This window comes from Callorhinus ursinus, unplaced genomic scaffold (genome assembly GCF_003265705.2).
Source record: "Callorhinus ursinus isolate GAN/ISIS: 27379988/994484 unplaced genomic scaffold, GSC_fseal_2.0 scaffold26, whole genome shotgun sequence".
Classification (NCBI taxonomy): domain Eukaryota; kingdom Metazoa; phylum Chordata; class Mammalia; order Carnivora; family Otariidae; genus Callorhinus; species Callorhinus ursinus.
The window spans coordinates 15,695,178-15,719,179 of NW_027397088.1; the positions used below are offsets into that span (position 1 = coordinate 15,695,178).

At 47.7% G+C, this 24,002-nt stretch overlaps 1 protein-coding gene across 1 annotated transcript in view; it reads left to right on the plus strand.

Annotated features, from left to right (window-relative positions):
• JARID2 (jumonji and AT-rich interaction domain containing 2) overlaps positions 1-24,002 on the plus strand; it is a 250,040-nt gene that overhangs the window by 191,729 nt on the left and 34,309 nt on the right. Inside the window, 1 exon segment of the mRNA XM_025891071.2 lies at positions 7,319-7,495. Within this exon segment, the coding sequence (XP_025746856.1) occupies positions 7,319-7,495 (177 nt within the window).

A 24,002-nucleotide genomic window follows, 5' to 3' on the forward strand; every position in this document is an offset into this window, starting at 1 on the left:
CTGATCAGTTGTTAAGATTCCAAGACCTTTTGCTCGGAGGACTGGCCCTGCTCCAGGCCAGCTGGCCTCTGACCAGGCTTTGCCCTCCCTGAAGATAAAGCAGGCTCCCTCTTCCCCCGCCACCCGCGCCTGGCACAGAGACGGTGGTATTCCTCACAGTCGTCTCTGGCCTACTCCTTAATTTCTAGAGATTCTGAAATCCATTTAGAGAAGGTAGATGGCGGTGGGGGGGGGGGGTTGGGACACTTTTAGTTGGGACAGTCCTGTTTTGTTTGCTGGTGAGTACGTTGCTGGCCTGTGAGGCATCATTATTCTGAGACCACTAAAGTCCTCGGTATTGTTAACCTTAAAAATAAAACTCAGTTATTTTACCAGCAAAAACGGACTTCTGTGGGGGACAGCAGGAAATTGCAATTCGGGCATACACAGACCACAGCATGCCATCTGGCAAACCCAACAAAGAGGAACATTTTGTGGAGGAGGGAGTCAGGAAGGGGTTATTGTGAGTCAAAGTACATTGGAGAAAAGTAAAGAGTTCAGGGTGCTGACCATTTCTCAGGGGCTGAATAGCAGGGGTGGTCGATTTCTTCAGGAGATGCAGTGTGTGTATCTTTCCCTGTTGGGGCCTATAATTGGTGACTCTTTCCTGTTGCCCGTTCTTCTGTTGGGGCCTGAAAATGGACACTTCTTCCTGTAATTTACATTGATGGTGTCCTGGCTCCCCTCTCTAGCCTCTCAACTCGAATGCGGTCTCCCTTTACTAATTTTCATAGTATGCGTGTCCCCCAGGCAAGGTGACCCCGCCTTCAGCGTTCAGCATCTGTTAGGATTTGTGGATGCTTTGCATGATGAAGAGAGCACAGACTTTGGCCATGTTCAAAGAGTGGCCGTGTGAGCTTGATAAAGCTACCTTCTAACTTGTTTCCATTTCTGAGCTTGATGGGTAGAAGTTACAGGGGAGGCCGTCCTAGCTGTTATGTGGTGTGATCGTGTGGTTTTTTTGAGGTAGAGCCAGAGAGCCCTCACTGCATTCGATTGGGTGTGTATTTGTATATGTTTTAAGCCATGGGCATAGATAAAAAACTTGGGAAAGATTGTAAGGGGAGGGTCCCCGCCGCCCCTAGATTCTTGTTCTCGAACTGCTTGCCTTCCCCGTTTAGGAAAGCAGATGGGAAATTGCTTTTGCTCCTACCTGTGTGAAGTTACCTGACGGGCTGATGCTATAGTCCTGAGTCTTTGTCACTGAAGTTCCAGTGAGAGGTAACTTGTGGTGCTTTTGTGTACATGACCTTATACCCTTTGGGGTCATCACAGTTGTTACAGCTGAAGACCTCATCCTCACTATACAGACAAGCAGGCGAGTCTCACAACAAAGAAGCATGTGACTGCTGAGCTGACACTTTGTTCTAGATTTTGGGATTCCATGGAGGGTCTTGTTCAATGATTTGGATTTGCACATATATAAAGAAGGAGCAATCCCAGGATGGGGCAGCATCGCGTAGGCAGCTCCTTATCCTGTAAGGAATTAGGGGCTCCCTTTGAATTTGGCCTCTGGCCTGGCGGGCTATTCCCCACAACCTCCTGCACGTACCCCTGGTGGTAACCAGAGATGGCTTTAGCGGAGGTCTTAAAATTTTACTATAATTTTAATTACCTTTCCTTTAGAACAAGTGATACTAATTTTCTCCTGATGTTATGCAGGTAAATCATTGAAGGCACAAATGTGGATCACTTTAAAGAAAACAGCACACAGAGAGGCTGGGTATGGCAAATAATCTTAGGGCCCACGGAGGTGGATGAAGTTGGGGAACTCCTTTTGTCAGTTCTTCTTCCCAGGTAAATTATGAAGGCCGATCTGGAAGAGACCAGGAGACCCCGCCGTTCGCTGTGTCCTAGGTGTCACACAGCCTTACAGGGCACTTTGTGTTTCCCTGGGAGGGGGGGTAAGATGAGTATGTGGTACGTCCATAGTTAGGTGAATGACCCAAGGCAGTTGGCAACTGCGTTCTTCTGTGACTCTCCCGTGTCAACGATTGGGGCTTTCCGATAACTCAGGAAATCCAGAGACAACTATCCCTCTACCCCCCAACCTGGCCCCTACCAGTTCACTCTTTTGTTTTAAAATTTCCTCATAGGGTAGTAGGGCCCGACTGCTTTTCATTCTGTTTGTGTGACCTGAAAGACCAATCGTGAAAATGCCAACCCGGTGGGCCGGCTGGGTTTATTAGGTCAAGCTACAGAATTGGACTCCCCCGCTCAATGACAGCATGCAGGGAATCCCTGTAGGGTCTTCCCAAAATAGAACGGAGCTATGTTTAGCTTGTTAAGATAAAGAACTGGTTGGGGGAGGGAAGATAATGGGAAGGAGGGCTTGTATGTATGTGTTCATGATTATGATTCATAGAGAAGAATCCAATTTTATAGAAACCACAGCCCAAATTAGAGAAAGCAAGCTTTTGGATTAAAATGATTTCTGTTGTGGTTGTAACATACCACAGTTTGATTTTTGTCCAGATGAAAACATTTGGTTTTCACTTCAGTAAATATTGTGGAGACATTGCCAGCTAATTCTGAAAAGTAATGAAATACGGCTTTGGCAAAGCGCACATGCATTCTGTACTCCCGATTCCACTTATCTGATCCAAGTTCAGATTTTTTTTTTTCCACATTTGCTAATGCACTTGAATAATCAGAGGAGAAAAATCTGCCTGTGATTTTAGGAGAAAACTGTATACGCTAAATACACTTTTATAATTTACTGGGTATAAAAACTCCCTTGCTCCTCCCCAAACACCCCACACGTTCCGTAAGTCTTTTTGAAACCCGTCACCTTTCATTGATTACATCTCTAGAGCTACAGTTTGCAAGGGAGACAGGATGTAATTCTGCGTGGTGAGTCAGCCTCACTCTGTTGTTAATTAACATCGCGAATGGCGCTTGTCCCTTAGCGTGGGGAGACCACCCTGAGAACACTGGGGGAAAGAGCTCATAATGGGGGGCTGTGGAGACCCCTCGTTTTCCCAGTCTTCGCTGGTGTGCAGCAGGTGGTAGGTGAGTCCTGCTGTGGGAAGGGGAAGATCTCTCTCAGGAAGCTTTTTCATGTTGTGAAACCACACAGCCCCCTGTCCCTGGTTTTTCCTTTCCCTGTAGCTCCATTCCTGTTTTCCTGAGTGCTAGCCCCGCCGTGAGCTTTCCCAAGTCTGCCTCCTCGGCTGTCTAGAGTAAAGAATTTTCCCTAATAAATTGTCTAGAGATGAAGCTTGCTTATGTACCCGGATCTATAAGGTGCATACTGTTTTTGGTGAAAACTTTAAAAGCATACGTGCTCTACTGTTTTCACATACGGAACACTGATTGAGCTTTTTGTGGCCTCTTCATCAATAATGAATGATTATATAATACACCCATTCACCCCTTTTAACCTGAGGAATGTGGGGTAGTTTTCACTAGCGATAAATAACCCAGATTGCTTTAGGGTTTATAAAATGCCCTTTCCTTCACCTTTTGTGTGTGTGTGTGTGTGTGTGGCAGATTCCTCTTCCTCTTAACTCATCTGTAAATTAGATAATCGAGCTTGAATCTAGGCTAAGAAGAAATGAATGTGCTCTGTGTGAATGCCTTTACTAGTTGTGGTTCCTTACAGGCTTTTTGCTTCCTTTTATATATTTGAAGTTGTTACATAGTTATTCTCCAGGTATTAGTATATAACAGTGCTTCTCTGTCACCTTGATTATTTTTAGTGTGGCATGAAGTAATGGGATGATTTTACTGGTTTTATCTCTGCGAGAATGAAAGCAGCTTCTGCTCTTGGCCACTTCCCTGGTTTGTCTTGATCTGAATGCTGGCTTTGCCGGTGGACACGCCAACAGCAGGGGGCTTAGAGGGATTACATACAGTAGCCACCTGGTGACAGAGTACCAGACCCTGTTGGATTTAATGTTTTCTGCTTGCTTCAGTTGGACTATAAAGTGAGTGAAATGTAAGGGTATGAGAAAAATTCTGGAGGTCTGTTCTTCTGGGGCAGAAGCTCACAGTTCGCGAGGCCACTCCTGGTGGACGGGGTTAGTGGTTGGCAGTGGCTTCATGAACACAGGCTAAGGGACAGTAAGGGCCATACCCAGGAGGAGCCGGGTTGTTTGTAATGAATGGCACCTGCCAGAGGGGAGAATTGGTATAAGCCGAGGATATGAGCTAAGGGCATCATCTTGCCTTGGAATAATTACCTGCTCCCCCCCCCCCCCCCCGGTTCATTATTATTGAATATTGAGCCTTTTTCAGCCACTTAACCCTTCTCTCAGAAGTATTCCTTCCCTTTATCACACTGGCCTCTCCGTTCCCCCTCTGGTTTGGGAACCCTTCGTTACCTTTTCTTTGGTGACGCTCTGCCTGTGGGTCCAGACCAGAGGTCAGTGGTCCTGACTAGAAGCCCAGTCGCTTCTTACCGTGAGGACGCTTATCCCCATGCCCCCGAACTGAAGGCACATCACCTCCTTTCTGGCCCCGACTGCAGAGCCGGCTCCCCCAGGACTTGGTGGTGTTTGGAGTTTGATGTTTGAGAATGCCCCTCAGAGACACCCCATCTCCATTCTTCACACCTTAGCTGTCCCTTGTGTTAGTTAGCCTCTGACTTTCTTCTAGAATACCGGGGAAGTTAGAGCAGTTTATTTGTATTTGGGGAGCGGCTGTTAGAAGAGATACATTCAAAAGACTGTTATTTGCTGCCGTTGTGGAAGAAATTACCCTGTGTTCTTTCTTTTAGGAATATTAACGCTTGGATGCGTCTAGACATTTCCTCCATTTTAGTTCTCTGGAACATAATATTCACCCCATTCTCAAAATCTTGAGTATAAGGAATGGGGTAGTTGCTCCGTGCTGCTTATCCAAGGTTTGAGTCTTTAAAAAAAAAAAAAAAAAAAATCCTCAACAGATGCTGTTAAATGGAAGTTAACTCTTTGTTTTTCATAGTTGCACCTGGATTGTTTTTTAGCGGATGCTCTTTGAAACCTAGACCATTTTTATCAGTCTTACCCCCTACCCCCAATTGACTCCCCAGTGGCCTTGGTTGCAGAGTTTGCTACATTTCCTGTTGGGAAAGGAGACCCAGGAAGGCTGGAAGGGCTGGGGTGAATCCCTTAACAGCACATCCCTTCCCCTGCTGACACACACACACCAGTCCCCCCCCGGGGCTGGTCCACAAGTCCAAGATTGAGCCTAGGCTCTTCTTTAGAAGAACTCCAACATGGGTGATTTTATCTGGGAGGCACTTGAAGAGATGCTTCCCTCATTACCTCTCGTTTCACAGAAGAGGGAAATCTGATGACCGAGCCCCACACTTCCAAGCGTTGAAGTTCCTTGCTGGGTCTGTCCGACAGCACCTAACATGTTGCCTTCTGTCATGTTCTATGCCAGGATGAGTTGGAGCCTGTGGTGAAATGTCTGTGTCTGTCCGTCTGCCTCATGAGTGCTAAAATACAGTTTGCCCTGATTTTTCTAACATACATACAGTGAGATTTGGGAATGAAAGATCCAGCAGGATTGGTCATTGGACTGAGGATGAAGGCACGTGCCCTGTGCCCACCTGTGAATGGAGAATCCTAACTGCGGGCTCCAAGTTGGGAACTGGGAAGGGTGCCGTCCCCTCTTCCTAGTCGCTCTTGTACTAATCCTAAAACCACTTTAGCACAAGTATAGATAGGTTGTTCCAGGGGAAATAGGGCTAGCCATTTTCTTTTTTCCTTTTTTTCTTCATCTGTAGCTCCTGGTTTATAAGAACCTTCCTTCCATTGAAAACTTGCTTCTAATCGGAAATGATCAAAGGGGAGGAAACGAGCAAGGGTAATGGCTTTTCAGATCATAGCCAAGTCTGTTCTGCCACGTACATCCCTTTGGAGTTTCATTTCTACCCACTGGTGTGACCCTCCTAACTTTTGGGGTTTTTAAAATGCAATAGAAGGAAGGAAGAATAGAATAGAAGGAAGCAGGGGGCTTGGAGGTGTCTGTGTGGTCTTTGAATTTCTGCAAGACGGGTATTGGGCTTACCACTTCTCCCTGATGTTGCCCATTTATTTCCATAACCTTGTTGGATCATGTGGCTTGGCAGCCCGACAGGGATGATGTTAACCTTTGTGTCTGAAGTTTGAGATCTCCATTGGGAAGGAGAACAGATTGGTCACCTGGGTCATAGTTGATACACTGGAGTGTTAGTTCATTCACCAGAAAGCAGGCGAGAGAAGGAATGAATTTCACGCTTAATAGTTCTTCTGCTACTTGGTAGTAGCTCTCCCCAAAATACTTCATGGTTAAAAAGCTTGAAGTTGTGGTCGGAAATTAATTTGGGAGATTTTCTTTGGATTTTAAGCAGCCTCTGGTCCTAAACAATAAACCAGTGAGTTGAGGGATCGTCTAAATTGTCATTGTCTGATAAAGAAGAACTATATTGTGCTTCTTTGTAATACTGAGCTTATCTTCTGGTGTTACTGCTTTATCTTAAATTCAGAAGTGAAAACATGAGCAGAAGGTTACAAGGTGTAAAAGGAGTGAGGGGTGTGGGTTTTGCTCTTAGGAGGCTTTTGTTTTGTTTTTAAATCCAGCACTTGTAGTTTAGTCTTGTGCTGGAATTTATTTTAATAATTATACGTGCTACTAACCTGATCATAATATCGAAGTAGCTTCCAAATATATTGTGATTTGGGGGAATCCACGTCTGTGCTTGCTTTGGGCAGCACATATACTAAAAATGGGGGAATCCGTGTCTGTCATTCACCCCCTGGTGAATCCAAGACTAACGTTACCTTATATCTGGAAGTGTCCTATTCTGTTATTACTGCTTGGTTTGTCTTTCATGTTTAAATTCATTTGCTTAAATTCACGTTAAGTCTAGTGAGTTAAATGCATAACCCAGAATAGTTTCTTCCTCTCTTCCTTGACATTGTAAGTAGTTGTCTTTAATTTTACTGATTCCCGCCTGCCCCACCCCTTTGCTCAATTCAGTTCTTGGTGGTTGTCACCCCCCTGCCCCCGTCCTAACTATTCATATGAGATTTAAAATTTTTGATTTGTTGTTTTTAGTGAATGGCATCATCCCCCTGCGGGGGGGGGGGTGTTGCTTGAAATCCGTTGAAAGGACACAAATGGGAGTTTTATTTCCTGGGGGATATTTGAAAAATAAAAGTGGCAGTAGAGATGAACAGCTCTGTTTTATCTGCTCGGGCAGATACAGGCTCGTCCCTTAATAAATGTCTCTCTGTGTAGCGCCCCTTCTGGAAGGGGCGAGTGCCAAGGCCTGTGTTGACGAGCCCTCTTCCTTCAACCCACCCAGGTTCTCCTGCGCTGCCCAACAGCATGGTGTATTTCGGAAGCTCTCAGGATGAGGAGGACATCGAGGAGGAAGACGATGAGACGGAAGACGTCAAAGCAGCCGCCAATAATGCTTCATCTTCATGCCAGTCAACCCCCAGGAAAGGAAAAACCCACAAGCATGTTCACAACGGGCATGGTAGGTCCACTCTCGATTTGGGGTAGAAAATGCTGGAATCCACAGCTCTGGCTGAGAGAGCCACAGTGGGTCATCTGTCGAGGTAGAAGATGAAGATGAAGGCCGCATAGCTTTTGGGTGGCAGAGCTAGTTCTGGGGACTTCTCTAGGTGTTGGGCACTTGCAGGGCAGAGAGGTGGGTGCAGCCCAGTGTGTTCTAGATGAACAGATTGTTAAGGCACCGGTATGGTTATTCTCGCGTGGTGGAGGCGATGATCATTCCCGAGTGAGCTGCAGATAATGTGATTCGGAAGAGGAAGAGATCATCTCTAAACGGGGATGGCCAAGAAGATCTCGTGAAAAATCTTTTGTGATCAGCTTACATATCCTGTGATTTTAGCAGGTGAGGTCATAGAGAGAGAAAACCATTGAGCATGTGGAATCAAGTAAATTCACCTATATTATGAACCAGACTGATTATTTTTTTTTCCCCCTTGAGGGCAGTGTGTGGGGGGAGGACAAGTAGTGGATTTCAGGGCGCCTGGGTGGCTCAGGCGTTAAGCGTCTGCCGTCGGCTCGGGTCATGATCCCAGGGTCCTGGGATCGAGCCCCGCATCGGGCTCCCTGCTCAGCGGGAAGCCTGCTTCTCCCTCTCCCACTCCCCCCGCTTGTGTTCCCTCTCTCGCTATCTCTCTCTCTGTCAAATAAATAAATAAAATCTTTAAAAAAAAAATGGGTATCAGTGAGGAATCAACTTTTAAGTGAGTTGGCCGTGGAAAGTGTAAGGAAGTGTTGTAATTGGAGTTGTGCTCTGAAAAGATGGAGCTGGCAAGGGTTGTGAGGATTGCATGAAGGGAAGGGACCCAAGGAAGCGGGGGGGGGGACCTCAGAAGGCTGGAATTGTGGATGGTTACCTGGCCAGAGGTAACCAGGGATGGAGCGTTCCTCGCGGCACTGCAGCCGGGGGGATGAGGGGGTGGGCTGAGAACTGTGGCAGGGGTAGGGTTGGGAGGAGGACTTGGACCAACTGGCAAAGTAGGCAAGAAAAAACAGGCTAGGAGAGGCAGAGAGTCAGGCCTGGAGTCAGGCACAGAGGATGGGGGTGGGGAGGTATTACGGCCCATTTCCTGTTGCGCCCCTACCAGGATGCTAGGCATCCTGTTTCATTCAGGGCTCAGAGACCCTGTGAGCTAGCCAGCCCCTGTCTGTCAGTAAGTGACTGAGGCAAAGGCAGATTGCTTTGTTTTCCTCTCCATGGCTGTGCACTGAGCTACGGTTGTCTTTCTGGATCCCTTCAGTAGGGGCTCGAGTCTAGCACAGGCTAGTTGTGCTGGGGACATGCCTGGTTTTCCCCGTTGTTGAGCATTTCTGCCTTGTCACTGTAACAATCATTTGTCCTGCTCCTTGATTAGGACTGTGTTTAGGAGGCATGCAGACATAGTGGAGGGATGCAACCCTCTTTTTAAGAACTTAGAGTTGGGGCGAGGGGGTTAATACTCCCAGTGCAGACTACAAAATGCTGACTTGATTTTAAACCTCAGAGGAACAAGGTTTCCCCCTGCAGCTGTGGTCCTCAGGAAGTCCTGCCAGTCAGAAGAGAGCTCTGTATGGGAGTCGGGATACGGGTGTCGGCATAGAGCTGAACTTGCCATGGACGTTCATGACCCGTGGTGCGTGGCCTGGTTGTGGGACGGTTGTCCCAACTGTGTCTGTGTGTGTGTCTGGGGGGTGGTGGTGGTTGTTCTTCAGGGTGCCTGGGAGTGACTGACTGGAGTTGGTAACATGCCCTGCTGGGCAGGAGGAACAGTTCCAGTGTGGAGAATGGGAAACGGTTGATGATTTTAGATGTGGACATGAGATAAAATAGATCAAGTTCAGAATGATGCCTCCAGCCGCTGAGCTGTCTGAAATGAAAAGAGAGGTGATGAGGGTCCAAGGAGCCCAGCCAGGAAATCACCTCTGGGGGGTGCTGGATGTGGGAGCAGAGCGTGGTCCACGTGGAAGCAAAGCTGAGCAGGTTTTCACTGCTGCCTGGAGAGCCAAGGCTGGAGGTAATAGAACAGGAATTAAGAAGGGAGGTGATTTGGGGGTAGTTAAGAACTTTTATTATCTGCTGAGTTTGCAGGGATGGTGAGAGACAGAACTCCAGAGAACAGACTGGGAATTTATCATTCCGGAGCTGCTCACTGATGTAGCCAGAAGGGGTGAGCTTTCTGAGGTAGAATGAAGCTGCAAAGCAGACTTGTGGGGGTTCTTTTTGTTTGTTCGAATTCTTGAGGAGGTGTTTTCTAGTTGCACTTTTGGTTTAATAGGAGTCGAGAGTAAATGAACAAAACATGAAAATAAACTCTTCTCAGTTGGTCTCTGTGTCCATGGGATAGAAATATATTTCATTAGGATAGCATCAAAATGGTTCCTTGATATAATTTTTCATTGTCTCACTGTGTGGGGTGGGTGAATTCATCAGTCTTTTAGGGTTTCTGGACCCAATTCCAGCACGGGGGTGAGTGCCCCCCTTTCCCCCACAATACCCAGCGATTCTGGGTCACCAGCAGGGTTCCGAGAATTTAACTCCATTCCAACACTACCTGCGTGGAGATTGCATCAGATTCCACAGGTTAAGGGCTCAGTCCTGTAAGACTGCTCCTCATCCCCCCACCTCAGATGAACCACCTGTTACATGGGCTTCTGATGCACCAGCTGTACATTGCAGGTTCCAACAACCTCCCCCTCAGGTTTGGTTAACTTGTTAAGAGTGGCTCACAGAACTCAGGGAGACACTTACCTTCACCAGTTTGGTAAAGGAGAAGATAAAGGATACAGATCAGCAGCCCTATGGAGAGATCTGGAGGGTGAGGTATGGGGAAAGGGCATTGGAGCTCTACGCCCACCTGCTCTCTGCATTTCTGTAGGCCTCCCAGCCCAGAAGCTCTTAGAACCCCGTCCTTTTGGAGTTTTTATGCAGGCGTCAGTACATAATCAGGATTGACCAAGTCATTGACCATTGGCAGAGTCCCCCTCCAGAACCTCTTACCTTCCCAGAGGTCGGGGGTGGGGGTGGGGGGCTGGGCTGAAAGTTCCAGTCCATTGCTCCCATGGTGGGTTCTGCTGGCATCCAGCCCCCATCTTGAGGTACTTCCCAAAGGTCTCCTCACTAAAATAATAAAAGATCTCTGTATCACTCTCAGCGCTTTGGAAATTCCAGGGCTTGGGGAGCTGTGAGCCAGGAATCATGGACCAAATACATATTGTTTGTTTTTTGTTTAAGATTTTATTTATTTGAGAGAGAAGACAGCAGGAGTGGGGGAAGGGGCAGTGGGAGAGAATATCCAACTGTGCTGGCTTCTCTGGGGGATACAGTGCAAGATAAGGGGGAACAAGGAGCATGTCCAAACCTGCTGGGCTTCATCAGAGCGCTGGCTCTCTCCATACTTAAAGCCACTTCCCAAGCTTTCCTTGATGAGGCTTGTAGAAACCAAAAGTTGCAAGGCCCTTTATTTCCTATCTGTGCTAATTCTAAAAATGCTCGTTCCTGCGGGTCTACTTCTAATGACTGTTTTCTTCATTCTGGGTCCTCCATACATCTGTCTCGTCTTAAAAGTGTATTTCCTATATTGTGTGTGACAGTGTGCTATAATCTACAGTATATATACTTGCTGTCCAGGGAGTGAAGTTTCTTTTGGGGGCGGGGCCCCACTCTGATTCTCCTGAAGTCATTGACTTACAGCTTTGGTTAGATTGAGTTCATCTGTGATTAACTCAACCCCCACCACCTCCAGTCCTTTGTCTTTTTGGTTATGTCAGTTTTTGAGCTGGGAAGGGATTGGCTGCAGTTTCAAAGGTTTGCCTTCGGATTCAACCCCAGTAGAGTCCCAGAACCGATCCTAGTGAGAACCCATGGGGCTATGTACCCACCTAAACTGGGGGGAGGGGTGATGAAGAGACCACTGCAGGCCCAGGTGATCTGTCCTTGTGTGTGGGTGCCTGCCAGATGCCAGCACCTCCTGCGTGTCATATTGTCTGAGACCCCGGTCTTACTTATGTAGTCTCTCATAATTGTGGTTGCCTATTCCCACACCAGGCACTGATCCCCCGTGGGCATTTTCCTCTGGGATTCCGTTCACCTGCTCTTTAGTAGCCCCGTAGAAAAGTAGGAATTTGTATTATGTCTGAGCTGGTAATGTTGCCGTGGGCATGGAGACCTTCCACGTCCTTCCATATCCTAAACCAACATGGTGGTTAGTAAAGTTATTCTACTGTGAGGTGTTCAGAATACCACACACATCACGTAGAAGTACCAACTCAACTCCATTATAATATCTCTTGCAAAATTAGTTTGTGAGTTTTTTTGGCAAATGTTAACACCCATGAGTCGAACAAAGATTTTGTTTGCTTATTCCTGAAAATGTTGTATTTGTGAAGGACTTGGAAGGGAGTTCTGGAAATCATTTTTCTGGGGAAGTGCTGAAACACAGAGCCTTACGGAGGGCAGGATCTTGCCACGTTAACCACTTTCTCGGAATTTTATGGAGTTAATTTTTGTGTCCTACATAGAATAAGTTTAACTTAAGAGCAGATGGAAAACATGCATAAGACCTTGTGCTCATTTTTGTGCTTTTGGAAGATAACCCAGATGAATAAGGGATATGGACCTTCCCCCAAGGGGCTGTTGGTATGGGACCCTCCCTGTGGAGAATCCATCGGAAACTGAGACATTCAGGCCCTCTCCGCGTGTTTTCCTGAGCACACAGGCTTAGTGTCTGGGTCCCGGGTGCCCTCCCCCCGTCACTGTGTGTTTCTCACTCCTCCTGTCGCTCCTAGTGTGGCCCCCCGTCCTATGACTTAGATAACCCTTCCTCACACCCAGGTTCAAGCGTCCACGATAGGAAGGGGCCTAGGGAACAAGCAGCCCAGATACTTGAGTGTTTGGACTCTCTGAAAAGCGGTGTTCTGTAGTTTCTAGCGTCTGTTCACCAGGCTTTGTGAATTTGTTTTCCCTTTTCGGACATCTGAGTACCCAATCTTTTGTAAGGTCACATGGAAAGAAAATGGAACCCGAGATTTCATTTCTGGGAGTCCTCTAATGCAGAGAGCGGGATGTGCTTTCTCTCCCTGCCCGTCTCCTTCCTGAAGTAAAGCACTTTCCTTGGCAAAGCGTATTCCGTGATCACATTGGCATTTTGGGAAGATGAAGTAGGATGGCATTTTGAGGGATGGAGTGCGCACAGCTCAGAGGCAAAAATAAAAAGAGACCCTTTAAGGGACTACTGCCTTTGACCTTTTGTGTTGATGAAACCAGGAGATGCGGCAGGAGGAGAGCTGAGCACAGTGCTTCCAAGCCCAGGCTCCGGACTCTGACCCGCCTGGCTTTCATGTCTGCCCGTCCTCTGGCCACAGTTGATAACGGCCTCGGAGCAAGTATCTTACTATTTCTGAGCCTCAGGCTCCTCATCTGGAAGGTGGGCACGAAGCAAAAGGTCTGGAGGCTCTCTGTTAGTTGCGTATGTAGAAATGGTCATAGTTAGAGGGTGATTTCTCTAACTTGTTTTGGTAGATGGTCTGACACCTGCTTTTTTGTGTGAAGGTGTGATTTGAGGGCTGTTTTCCACGCGTGACAATAAGACCACAGACTTTTTGGGGGCGCCTGGGTGGCTCAGTTGGTTAAGCGTCTGCCTTTGGCTCCGCTCATGATCTTGGGGTACTGGGATCGAGCCCTTCGTCGGGCTCTCTGCTCCGTGGGGAGTCTGCTTCTCCACTCTCCATCTGCAGCTCCTGCCTACTCTGGTGCACAGGCAGCCTCTCTTTCTCTCTCAAATACATAAATAAAATTTTCTAAAAAAACCTAGAGTTTTTAGGATATGTTCACCTACATTATCTCTCACTTCTGTCTCCTGTACAAGAGTCACTGTGAAGGGATCGGGGCAAGTGGTGGTCTTGCTTACGGTGGGGGACATGGAAGATCTAGGCTCTTAGGCCCATCACCGAAGGTGACGGGCAGGTTGCAGCCAAGAGTCGAGGTTTTGGAAACCCGCTAGCCCCGCACAGGATTCTGCGTCTGGGGGAGAGGGTGAATGAACACTGGGTTTTGTGAGGGGCAATCTGTGCTGTGATGGTGGAGTTAGCATCTAAAAGCCGGCTGCCCCAGCCATGGCTTGCAGTGTAAGGGTCCACTTGGGTCTCCACTTGGGCTGTTGCCCCCCTGGCCTTCACGTGCTTGGCCACCGAATAATTAAAACATGGCAGTGCTTCTCTGCGAGGCCAGGGGAAGGGAGGGCGTTGAAGCCAGCTCAGAAACATCCATGCCGTTAGCAATGCTCCTCCAACTTCAAGTGACCCAGAGAGAGAGGAATGGTTTTGTTGAAAAAAGAGAAGTCAAAAGGGCCCATAATGTAAAAAGAAAAAGGGGTGAGGGCAGTCCTCTTTGGAGAAGGCCAGTTTCAACCAGAATTGCAGAGGAATGCGGGGCGCTCTCAATACCTGGTTAGGTGAGCTGCCTCACTCTGTCCGATCTGTAGCCTCTGGTCTAAAAGGAGTCAGGTGGTAAGGAAACAAAACCTCTGCCGGCAGTTTATTAAAGCAAGTCCCAGTGATGATTGGGAGTCAGGCCCCAGGCAGGATCCTGGAAGTGAGGATGGTCCTGCAGGCGCGATTTTCCACAGTAGAGAAAGGAGCCCTCGGTCTTTGAACCTCATCACCCAAAAGTGGTACAAGTAAAATGTAGTGATTTTTGGAAATGGAATAAATAGCATTGTACAACTTATCCAGCCATTTCTGGATAATTGGAATTATATTGTAATACCAGCTTGCCCATCACATGTTTGTTCTGGGTTGTTGTGTTTTTTCTTTTTTTGGGGGGGGCCAATTCCTACAAAGGTCTTTATCAGCATCAAATAGTCACCAGGAGCTCCGTGTCGTGCCTCTTGTAAAGCTATGCATGGGCTGTGTGTTCCTGGGGGAGGCGTGTAACTTCTCTGATTGCTAATTTCCTCTTCCATGAAACTAGCAAGATAGAGTAGCTTAGCATTCCTTGGTTCATTTCTGTCCCAGTGCAAAGAACAATTTACCACACGTGTCTTGTGGACAGGAATAGCCACCAGTGGGATCTCCTATAGCCACCGAAGGGCATTGCTGTGTGTGTGCCAGCCAAAGGACTTTTCCAAGATCTCCTGTTGAGCCAGGTGAGGATCCCCAACTAAAATTCGGACTTGGGCGAGGGCATCCTTATTGTGTGGTCAGGCAGGTCCTCAGAACCGTTGACCATTTTCACACGACGACACGGAGAACAAGCTGCTTTCTCATGGTTCCTAGTGTTGAAGTGGTGCTTCTCCCTACTTTGCGTGCCAGGGACATAAAGGTGTGTGGGGATGGCTGGCAACGTCTGTAGCCTCCCCTGGGACGGTAACCCTCCCTGAAATGCGGGGAAATTAATGTGCGGAAAACAAAATGTGGAACGTGAGCACTTTAGTGTTGGGGTAGCTTGGCCAGAAGCCCTGATGAGGCCACGTGTCCAGGAGAACCGTTACATTTGGGCAGTTTTAGCTCGAAGAAACCAGGAACCCGACTGCTGATGGTGTCCTGCTTTAACTTGTTTCTCCCCCAAATTTGGACCCTCCCTCCCTTCCTCCCCGAGTGAAGCAGAAGGGGTTCCCTATGGAGCAGGCGTGTGGCTCAGGGTGTGGAGGCAAGGTGTGTCAAGTGACTCCACAGAAGGCAGCACCTGGGGAGAACACGCACCCCTGGGCTCTCCCCGCAACACCGAGCTGCCGTCAGTGTCCGATTGGGCCTGTCTGTGACTGCACTCCTCCTCCGTGGGCACGCAGCCTGTGCCCAGCTGCCTCCTGCGAGGGCCCAGTGTCCCCCGGCAGATGTTTCATTTTGCAGACGTGCCCCCGGACTCTGATGTTCTCATTTCCAGTCCGCTGAGCATCCTCATGGAAATTTGTTTATGAAAATGCATAATCTGATGTGACGTGGGCCATGTCACGCGCGTCTGCAGCCCTGGGTTCACGCTCCAGGGTCACAGTAACGACACCTCCAGCAGCTCCTACCCCAGAGCTTCCAGAACACTCATCCATCTCCAGGACCTCACATGATCCAAACAAGAGCGCCCTTATCCCTATTTGGAAGCAAAACAACACCATCAAAACACTGCTCTGGGGATTATTGATGTTACAAGTTGATACTTGAAATGGCTTCATTTTTGGAAAAGTTCTCCTAACTGGTTGGTTTTCTTCCAGTGGGATCAGCGCGGTAGGCTTAGAGGCATGAATACATTCATTTGGAATGAATTTGCCGTTGGTTTTCCTCAGCCTTGTCGCTGTGGCCAGGCGTTCCTCATCCTTTGCGGAGGGGAACGTGGGGAGAGTCCGTTGTTCGCATCAGCCCTGTATGGTCGATTTTCCATGGGCTTTTTTGCACTTTGGAAAAACGGGAGGAACCGCGCAGAGCGGCCTTCCTCTTCGTGTTCATCTCTTTATGAAGAGGGACATTTCTCCGAAGACGTTTTAAACAAGGTGTCATTGGATTCCCAGCAGGAAAGATTTAATTGCTTTTGGATTCACACCGGGGGCCTGTTGTGCGAGGGCCAAAACACAGTCATTTGGCTGAGTTCACCACAGTTCTGCCTTGGAGGTGCACCCCGCTTGCTGTGTGTGTGCGCGCAGGGCGGGGCGGGGGTCTCGCCGCAGCCGTGGGAAGCCGGGAGATGCTCTCTCCAGCCCACAGATGCTTCTTCCTTCGTGGGCTCTCCTCTTCACCTTTTCCTCACCTCTGGCAGCTTCTCTTCTGTTTTGTTTTTCCCCTGTTGAGGCAAGTGAGTTTCCCCAAAAGTTGGACTATGGGCTGGGAGTGTGTTTTTAAAAAGCAGTAGTACATGTAACGTTGGGTCAGAAGATCTGTTGGCTCGCTGTCCTCCACTTCTGTATTTGGGGCCGCCTGGTGTAGTGGTTTGCAAGCAGCACACGGGCTCTTTATCTTCCCGATGATGGTTGCAACCTTTTCTTTGTTCTTGTTTTCTTATCCCTAAAGAAGAACAGGAGAGCAGGGCACCTGGGTGGCTCCGTCGGTTAAGCGTCTGCCTTCAGCTCGGGTCATGATCCCACGGTCCTGGGATCGCGTCCCACATCGGGCTTCCTGCTCAGCCTGGAGTCTGCTTCTCCCTCTTTCTGCTTCCCCAGCTTGTGCTCTTTCTCTGTCAAATAAATAAGTAAAATCTTAACAACAACAACAACGAAGGAATTGGGTACCCTTTTCAGAGATTTTTACGAGCGTGCATGTGTCTGTGTGGCTGGTACAAAGGGCAGTATTCCACGCAGGACCTTAGCGGACCCCCGCCCACACACACAATGCTTAGGACGGTGGGCTGGCCCCTCTTCTAATTTAGTGTGGGGGTGTCCCTTCCTGGTCATGGTAGAGCCTCTCTGCTCCGGGCTGAGGGGCTTACACAGATTTCAGTGACAGTCGATTGGGACCAGCTTCTGGCTCGGATACCTTCCTTATCAGCTGTCTATGGGCCAGTTACTTAAACCCCTGAAACCTCCCTTTCCCCCCTTTGTAAACAGCTGATAACAAGTGGTTTTTTCAGTTGGGGTTGGAGAGGGGAGGTTGTGAAGTGGCCGCCGATGGGCACGTAGTGTTTCATCTCGGGGCGGTGAAAACATTTTAAACTTGAATTGTGGCCATGGGTTGCGTGGCTCTGAATATGCAAAAATCCACGCAATCAGTAGGTACGCTTCAAATGGGCAAATTACACGATAGGTGAATTATAACTTATTAAAGATAAAAATCTGCTAGGACTAAATGAATGACAGATGCCCTTAGCGCCGTGCCTGACATTTTTCTTAAAAAGTGGATGCTGGCTGCTGTCCTCTAACTGGAGTCACACCCCATGACGCTTCTAAAGAATTAGAACACCCTGCAGTTCTGAAAAAAGGAATAGATTCTATTAGATTTTCAGAGTCTTTAATCAGTTTTGTTGTCCAAAATTGGCTGGGATGTGTTTATATGCTGCGCGTTGTAAATTGAATTGCTGAGGTCTTTTCCAAACTGCGCAGTATTTAATATTTTCAGTTAATTTCATCTGGCCTGTCTTCAGGGGAACCTTTAGTCGGGAAGATGTGCTGTTCCCAGATACTGCAAAATGTGCACGTAGGATTTTTGATAGCCCTTTGTTTCCTGGCTGGAGGGCAGGTGGAGATGTTTGTGATATAGTAGCCGCCCCATGATATTTATTTGGAGAGTGTTAAAAACCGATCCTTATCACAATGCAAATATTCCTATATTTAGTTTTCCTTCTGAAAATTACCAGTTCTCTAACTTGTGCAGTTGATTATGTGGGGAGCCTTCCAAATGCACTCCTGTGCACATTTCCAACGTCTGTTTCTCCCAGTGCGCTGTGAGTACTTAACAGATGCCTTGTTCAGATCCGAAGGTGGGCCAGAAATCTTACAATTTACTTCACATGTGGTCAGCCTTTTAGAATTCATCCCCTTGAATATAGAATTTTTTTTGAAATCCCAGACGGCAAAAACACTGCAGTCATTTGTTCAAGAGTTAATGCACACCCCTTCTGAGCATAACCCATAGTTCTATGCCCTTTGTCTTGTTTCTTGAGAGTGATAAAGCATGAAATCCCTCTCGGCCCACTGCCTACTGCCCCAGAAGGCCACTTGCCCAGCTGTCCCTCCCCAGGCCCTGCTCTGGCACATTCGAGAATGCAAATGTTTTAGAGCCCACTGATGTGGGCCCAGGCCTGGGGAGCTGGTCACCATGCTACTCCCGTCTCGTCCTGTCTTCAGCTCCTTTGGGGGCCGAGCAGGCCAAGAAACCATTTTTCAGTGACAAAAATCATTCAGCCTGACTTACGGTCTTTTTGTTGTTAAAAGGTCCTATGCCCTTTTAAACTCCGGTATCTGAAGTTACTAGGAACATATGCAAGAAACATGTTTAAATGGCAAATCCGTCCAGCCCCGTTATTGTACATTACTGCAAAACGTATTTACATTTTTAGATCCTGGGGCAGTGGCAACCAAATTTCGATGATAGAAAAATGTTCTAGGACTTAAATTCTGTGAGTTCACACGTAGAAAATTAATTTGCCTTTTTATTAATCCTTTTTAGTGCATTTCTTTCCTGTTACATATTTTATTTATTTGAGTGCTATAGAGAGAGCAGGGAGTAGGGGGGGAGGGGCAGAAGGAGAGGGAGAAGCAGACTCCCTGCTGAGCAGGGAGCCTGATATGGGGCTCGATCCCAGGATCCCACGATCATGACCTGAGCCAAAGGCAGACACTTGACCGACTGAGCCACCCAGGCGCCCCTCTTTCCTGTTTTGTATATATAATCCAAGTGGTAGGATTTCAATGTGTAGAAAATCCAGAGGGGTTTCGCAAACACCTTGTAAACCCATAGAGCTTGCTCGCGATGCTGCAGGTCAGGGTGCACGGAGGCGACGGTAGGTGTCCCGCCTCGTGTTGCGGCCTGGCGTTGGTTCCTGGTGTGCGTGAGCCGTGCCATGAGATCATAATGGGACTTGTGCTGACCCAAACGTGTCCTCTCTGCCTTCCCTGGCAGAGCAGTGCCGCCGCTAAGCCGGGGGAGCAGTTTCTGCCCAGGGCAAACCGGGTCACAGTACTCACACACGCTGCATGAAAATCCTTTTGAACTGTTGGTACAAGGTTGGCAGACATTCCATTGTTTTCAGACAATAGTGACTCAAAGTTGAACTGGCTCCAGGGAGCGAGCGCAGCTTTTGTACAGTAACAAGGATTTAATGCCAGCCAGTTGATGGAGTCTGTCTTCCCCAAGTCGGGATGCCTTGTAATGACATGACGCTTACATTTAAATATCTGGCTCCAGATCAGAAACTTGGCGTGCTTCTCTTTTCCTCTCTGTCACACACTCTTTATTTACAGTGATTCTCTTTTTGTCCCTTCGATTTGTTTTGGGGAGTGGGATGGGGAGCGGGCCTTACTTTATGGAATTTTGGGGTTGGTCCAGCCTTTGGGCCTTGGGTTCATTCCTGCCTCCTTGCCTTGTGCCTCTGCTAGCACATCTTGCAGCCCTGCTTCCCGTGATGGTGCCTGTTCATATTTCTGTCTTGCAAGGAAGCGAAGGCTTCGGAACCCCCTTAGCTCAGGTCCGACACGGAGGCATCTCAGGGGGTCCTGGAACTTCTGTCTGATGCCACATGGGGACTCCTCTCTCCTAGTCCGCTCATAAAAAAATAAACCACATCAGGATGATGTGCTGGTGTTTGGATGAGGTGCCTTTACTTGCACAAATAATCAAGGTTGGTGCGTCTGGTTCTGGGAAGGGCACGGAGATGGGCCCACGTGGATGTACGTCCTCGCCAGCTCTGTTCCAGGGGGCATTACTGCTTTTAAATGTGGCCCTTGCTCTTCGCCATTATAGCAGGACCTTCGAAGAAGCTGAGCCGCCTCCTCTTTGCTGATCTCCTTCCTCTGAAGAACGCACAGCATTTTATATACTTTATTGTAAATACCTGAGCGATTCCTGGAGGGCAGAGAAGAGGAGGCAGCTGGTTTTGTGGTTCAGGGAATGGGGGCACAGATGTGTTCGGTGATCTGGGAACGAAAAGTCAAAACCAAGCTGAGCACATCCCCTACAAGAGGCCATGGATGTGGGGAGGGTTTTAAAGACCTTATGGTCGGCTTTCCATGGGCTGCCTTCTGGACCTCCACCAGGAACCTGCTCATGAGCAGCTGTGGGCACTGGGCTTCTGTGGGGCACGGCGTTAAGTACGAGCTTCCTGAAGCTATAAATGTGAGCCTCCTCCTCGGGACGTATAGCTTTTTTCAGCTTCCCCACAATTGTGGGATTGCTGGAGAGAGGTTTCTAAAGTAACTTGCCTTGCCTGATTTCTTTTTCATCCCTTATTGGGAGCAACTTTGAGCTTCTCAGGCACGAGGTGACCCTAAATCAAAATATCAGCCTTTGGATATAAAGATTTTGCTTGCCATGGTGTGAAAACACTTGTCTATAGGCCATTTAACCTTCAGAGTATGTGTATACAAATCAATGTATTTGTCTCTGTTCATTAACGTAAAGCTATTTGTATCTGAGTACAATACAATTTCCTAATACAGTTCACCGTGATAAATGCTTTTTTTTTCCTCCCCTTGAAGAAACGAGTCCAATTATTCCTTTTAATTAGGGAGAGCGTGCGTAGTCCTCCATCAGTCTCTCTCTGTCTTTCTGCCTCTTATGTTCACAGCGTTTAGTCTTTCCCTGTGAGAGTGAATGTTTTTTTTTCCTTTCTCCTTCTCGAGAATCTTACAGATTAAGACAAAAGATAATTACTTGGAGGGGTAAAACTGGCAGGTTCCCACGACACTTAAAATTAATGAGCTGTTGAGGACAAAATATACCTTGTCTCTGGCTCCATCGTTCCCCCGCCCCCCCCCCTCCCCGCCCCTTCCCCCCCCTTTCTTCCCATTTAACACATGATTTGACTTTTTGGCTGTGTTTGCCATTTGGGTATATGGCTGCGGTAAAATAGCGAGTGGTTACAGAAAGTGGATTCATCACAAAGCCATCTCTTTGTTTGCATTTCACTGTTAATTTCATTCAGTTTTTGATTTTTGTACTTTTAAATGCTTTCTCTTCTTCCGATGATCTGATCAAAACAGTCTGCAGAAGGATGCCGTTCTGCGGTTCCCAGGGCAGCCGTCTGGCTTAGGAGGTTCATGGCCCATGTCTTCCTGCCTGGGATCCCGGATACACCCCCCCCCGCCCCCACGCGCTTCCAGAGCTGTTTTCCCGAGGAGCCGCTTCCACGCTCCTTGGCAGCTGGATAGCGCCAGAGTAGCGCATCCCGAGTCAGGTGCAGATAATGCTGATGCAGGGTCTGGTTTTTTCCAGATCTCAGAAAGCGCTCGCTGGCTACCCTAACGGTGCCGCTCTTCACGGATTTTTCCTTGAGGTCCCCATGGAGCCGCTGGGTTGTCCCGTGGTTTGTATGGAAAGGAGTGGAATGAACTTATATCTCTGGCATGGGCTCCGTCAGAAGGAGTGTGGTGATCCTGACAAGCCAACGTTTGGCCAGTGCTGGCTTCACGGCCCACTAGCCCCTTTCTAGATGAATATTCTCTCTCATTGATTCCTCCAAGCAACCCCGCGAGGTAGTAAATGGAGAACTAAAGCTTGGACAGGTGCTAGCCCAAGGTCACATAGCACATGATTCTTGGACTCAAATTTAGGCAGCTTCCTCTCAGAGCCTGAGATTTTCGGGGGTTTGGAGATCTAGACCTAAGTACAGGGTCTGCCAAATCTCTGGAAACCATGATGGAGCTAACCATGGAGAAAGATGCTCCAGCCTAGCGATGTCTGGCTTCTTGGTTTTGAGACCCTTTCTACTCAGGGACCCCCAAAGGATTGTATTTATGGGTATTTACCATATGAAAATTGAAAGTGAGGAGATTTTAAAATACTTTTAAGACTTCTATTTATTTTTTAAAGCTTGTTTTTAGTAATGTCTGCACCCAGTGTGGGGCTTGAACTCCCGACCCAGAGATCAAGAGTCATATGCTCTTGTGACTGAGCCAGCCAGGCGCCCCTAAAATATATATTTTTTTAAATGACACAAACCCATTACACATTAACACAAGCAATATTTTTATAAAAAGTAACTATATTCCAAACCCCAAAAGTTACAGCTGGGAAGAGTTGCATTGTTTTGCATTTTTGCAAATCTCTTTAAGACCTGGCTTAGTAGAAGACTAGGTTCTACTGTTTTTGTAAGCAGTCTCTTGCAGTACTTAGTTTAGGGTGACGTCTACAAAGAAAATACGTCTCAGATGAAAATATAGTCAGGAAAGGGAGGAATTTGGGGGGATGATTTTATCCTTTGGTATCACACCCGGACTCAACCAGTGGTAGTTTCCTGCAGGTCGGTTGGCACAGCAGTCTGAACTGGTCCGGTGAACCTTTCATGCTCTGTTACATTAAAATCCATCGGTTTGCCTTGGGCTTTGAATGGATCTCTTACCCTTGCGCAATTTTGTCAGGTTTCGCGTCGATCATTTGAAAACAGTGCTTCACCAAGTACCTCTTCCAATTGTCAGCACCTTCACTAAACACGATCAAACAGTCCCACATGTCCCCTGGCCTCGCCAGAGAAGGCTTTCCAAACTGTGGAAAGGTGCTGGAACTCAGTGGGAGAGAAAGCTGTTCCACGACTGTAATTTTTGCCCCAAATCCACTGAATTCCATTCCTGGCAGCAAAAGCTATATGTTATTTTCCACGGCAGGATCATTAGATTCATCTTTGAGAAAAACAGTGGCCAAACCACTATATCAGTCCTTTCAGATGAAAATAGCGTTCCATGCAGACAGCTAGTTCTGCACCCTAAACCATCACACTGCGTCATCTTTCCCTGGAAATAAACTATGTTGATGTGCAGCAGAAGTGCTTCATGTGTATTTGCCATTTTGTCACAAAGCATGGACACCCGAGGGTCGGGATTTAGTACCTGTAACCATTTTAGTACCTGCTTTATTGCTGCCAGAGATGAGAACTGGCTTTCCTTTCCTACCTTCTTTTTAACTGGTAGTAACTGGTAAGGATGTATACAATACTTAGGAGTGTGGTTTGCTGCATCTGCACTGATTTTGTGTTCAGGCACCAGCAGTTTTGCCCGCTGGGTTTTGTTTTTAAGAGCAAGCCTCGTGAGAGAGTGAGGGGTGGAGGGGCAGAGGGAGAGGGAGAATCTTAAGCAGGCTCCACGCCCAGCACGGAGCTCAGCGCAGAGCTCGCTGCAGGGCTCGCTGCAGGGCTCGATCTCATGACCCTGAGATCATGACCTGAGCCCACATCAGGAGTTGGACACTTAACCCTGAGCCCCCCACATCCTAAGTGCCCCCCCCCAAGCTTTTTAAAAAACTAATAGTTGTATTGGGATATGATTCACAAATCCTAGCATTTATCAAAAATTTACAATTCAGTAGTTTTTCATATATTGAGTTGTGCAGCCATCCCCACAGTCAGCTTTGGGGGCTGTTTTCATCATGTTTTCCCTGGAAAACCTTGTTCCCATTAGCAGTCATTCCCCGTTTCCTGAAACCTCCCCAGCCACTGGCAACCGTGCATCTACTTCCTGGCGCTCTGTATAGATCTGTCTGGTGATTTCATATGAACAAGCTCCTACGATACATGACCTTTTGTCATCAGCTTCTTTCACTTACTGTAGTGTTTTCTAGACCCTTCACACTGGCGCACCTGTGAGTCCTTGATTCCTTTTTTTGGATGGATAATACCCTGTTTTGTTTATCTAAATATCAGTTGATGAAACCTTTGGGTTTCCCCTCAGTTTTTAATTATTAATTGTGCCTCAAACATTTATCCACAAGTTTTTATGTGGAGATAAATATTTAAAGATTTGTTTGTTTATTTTAAAGAGAGCATGGGTACATGAGTGGGGGAGGGGCAGACAGAATCTTTTTTGAGATTTTATTTGAGAGACAGTGGGCGAGAGAGGAGAGCACAAGTTGGAGGAGGGGAGTGGCAGAGG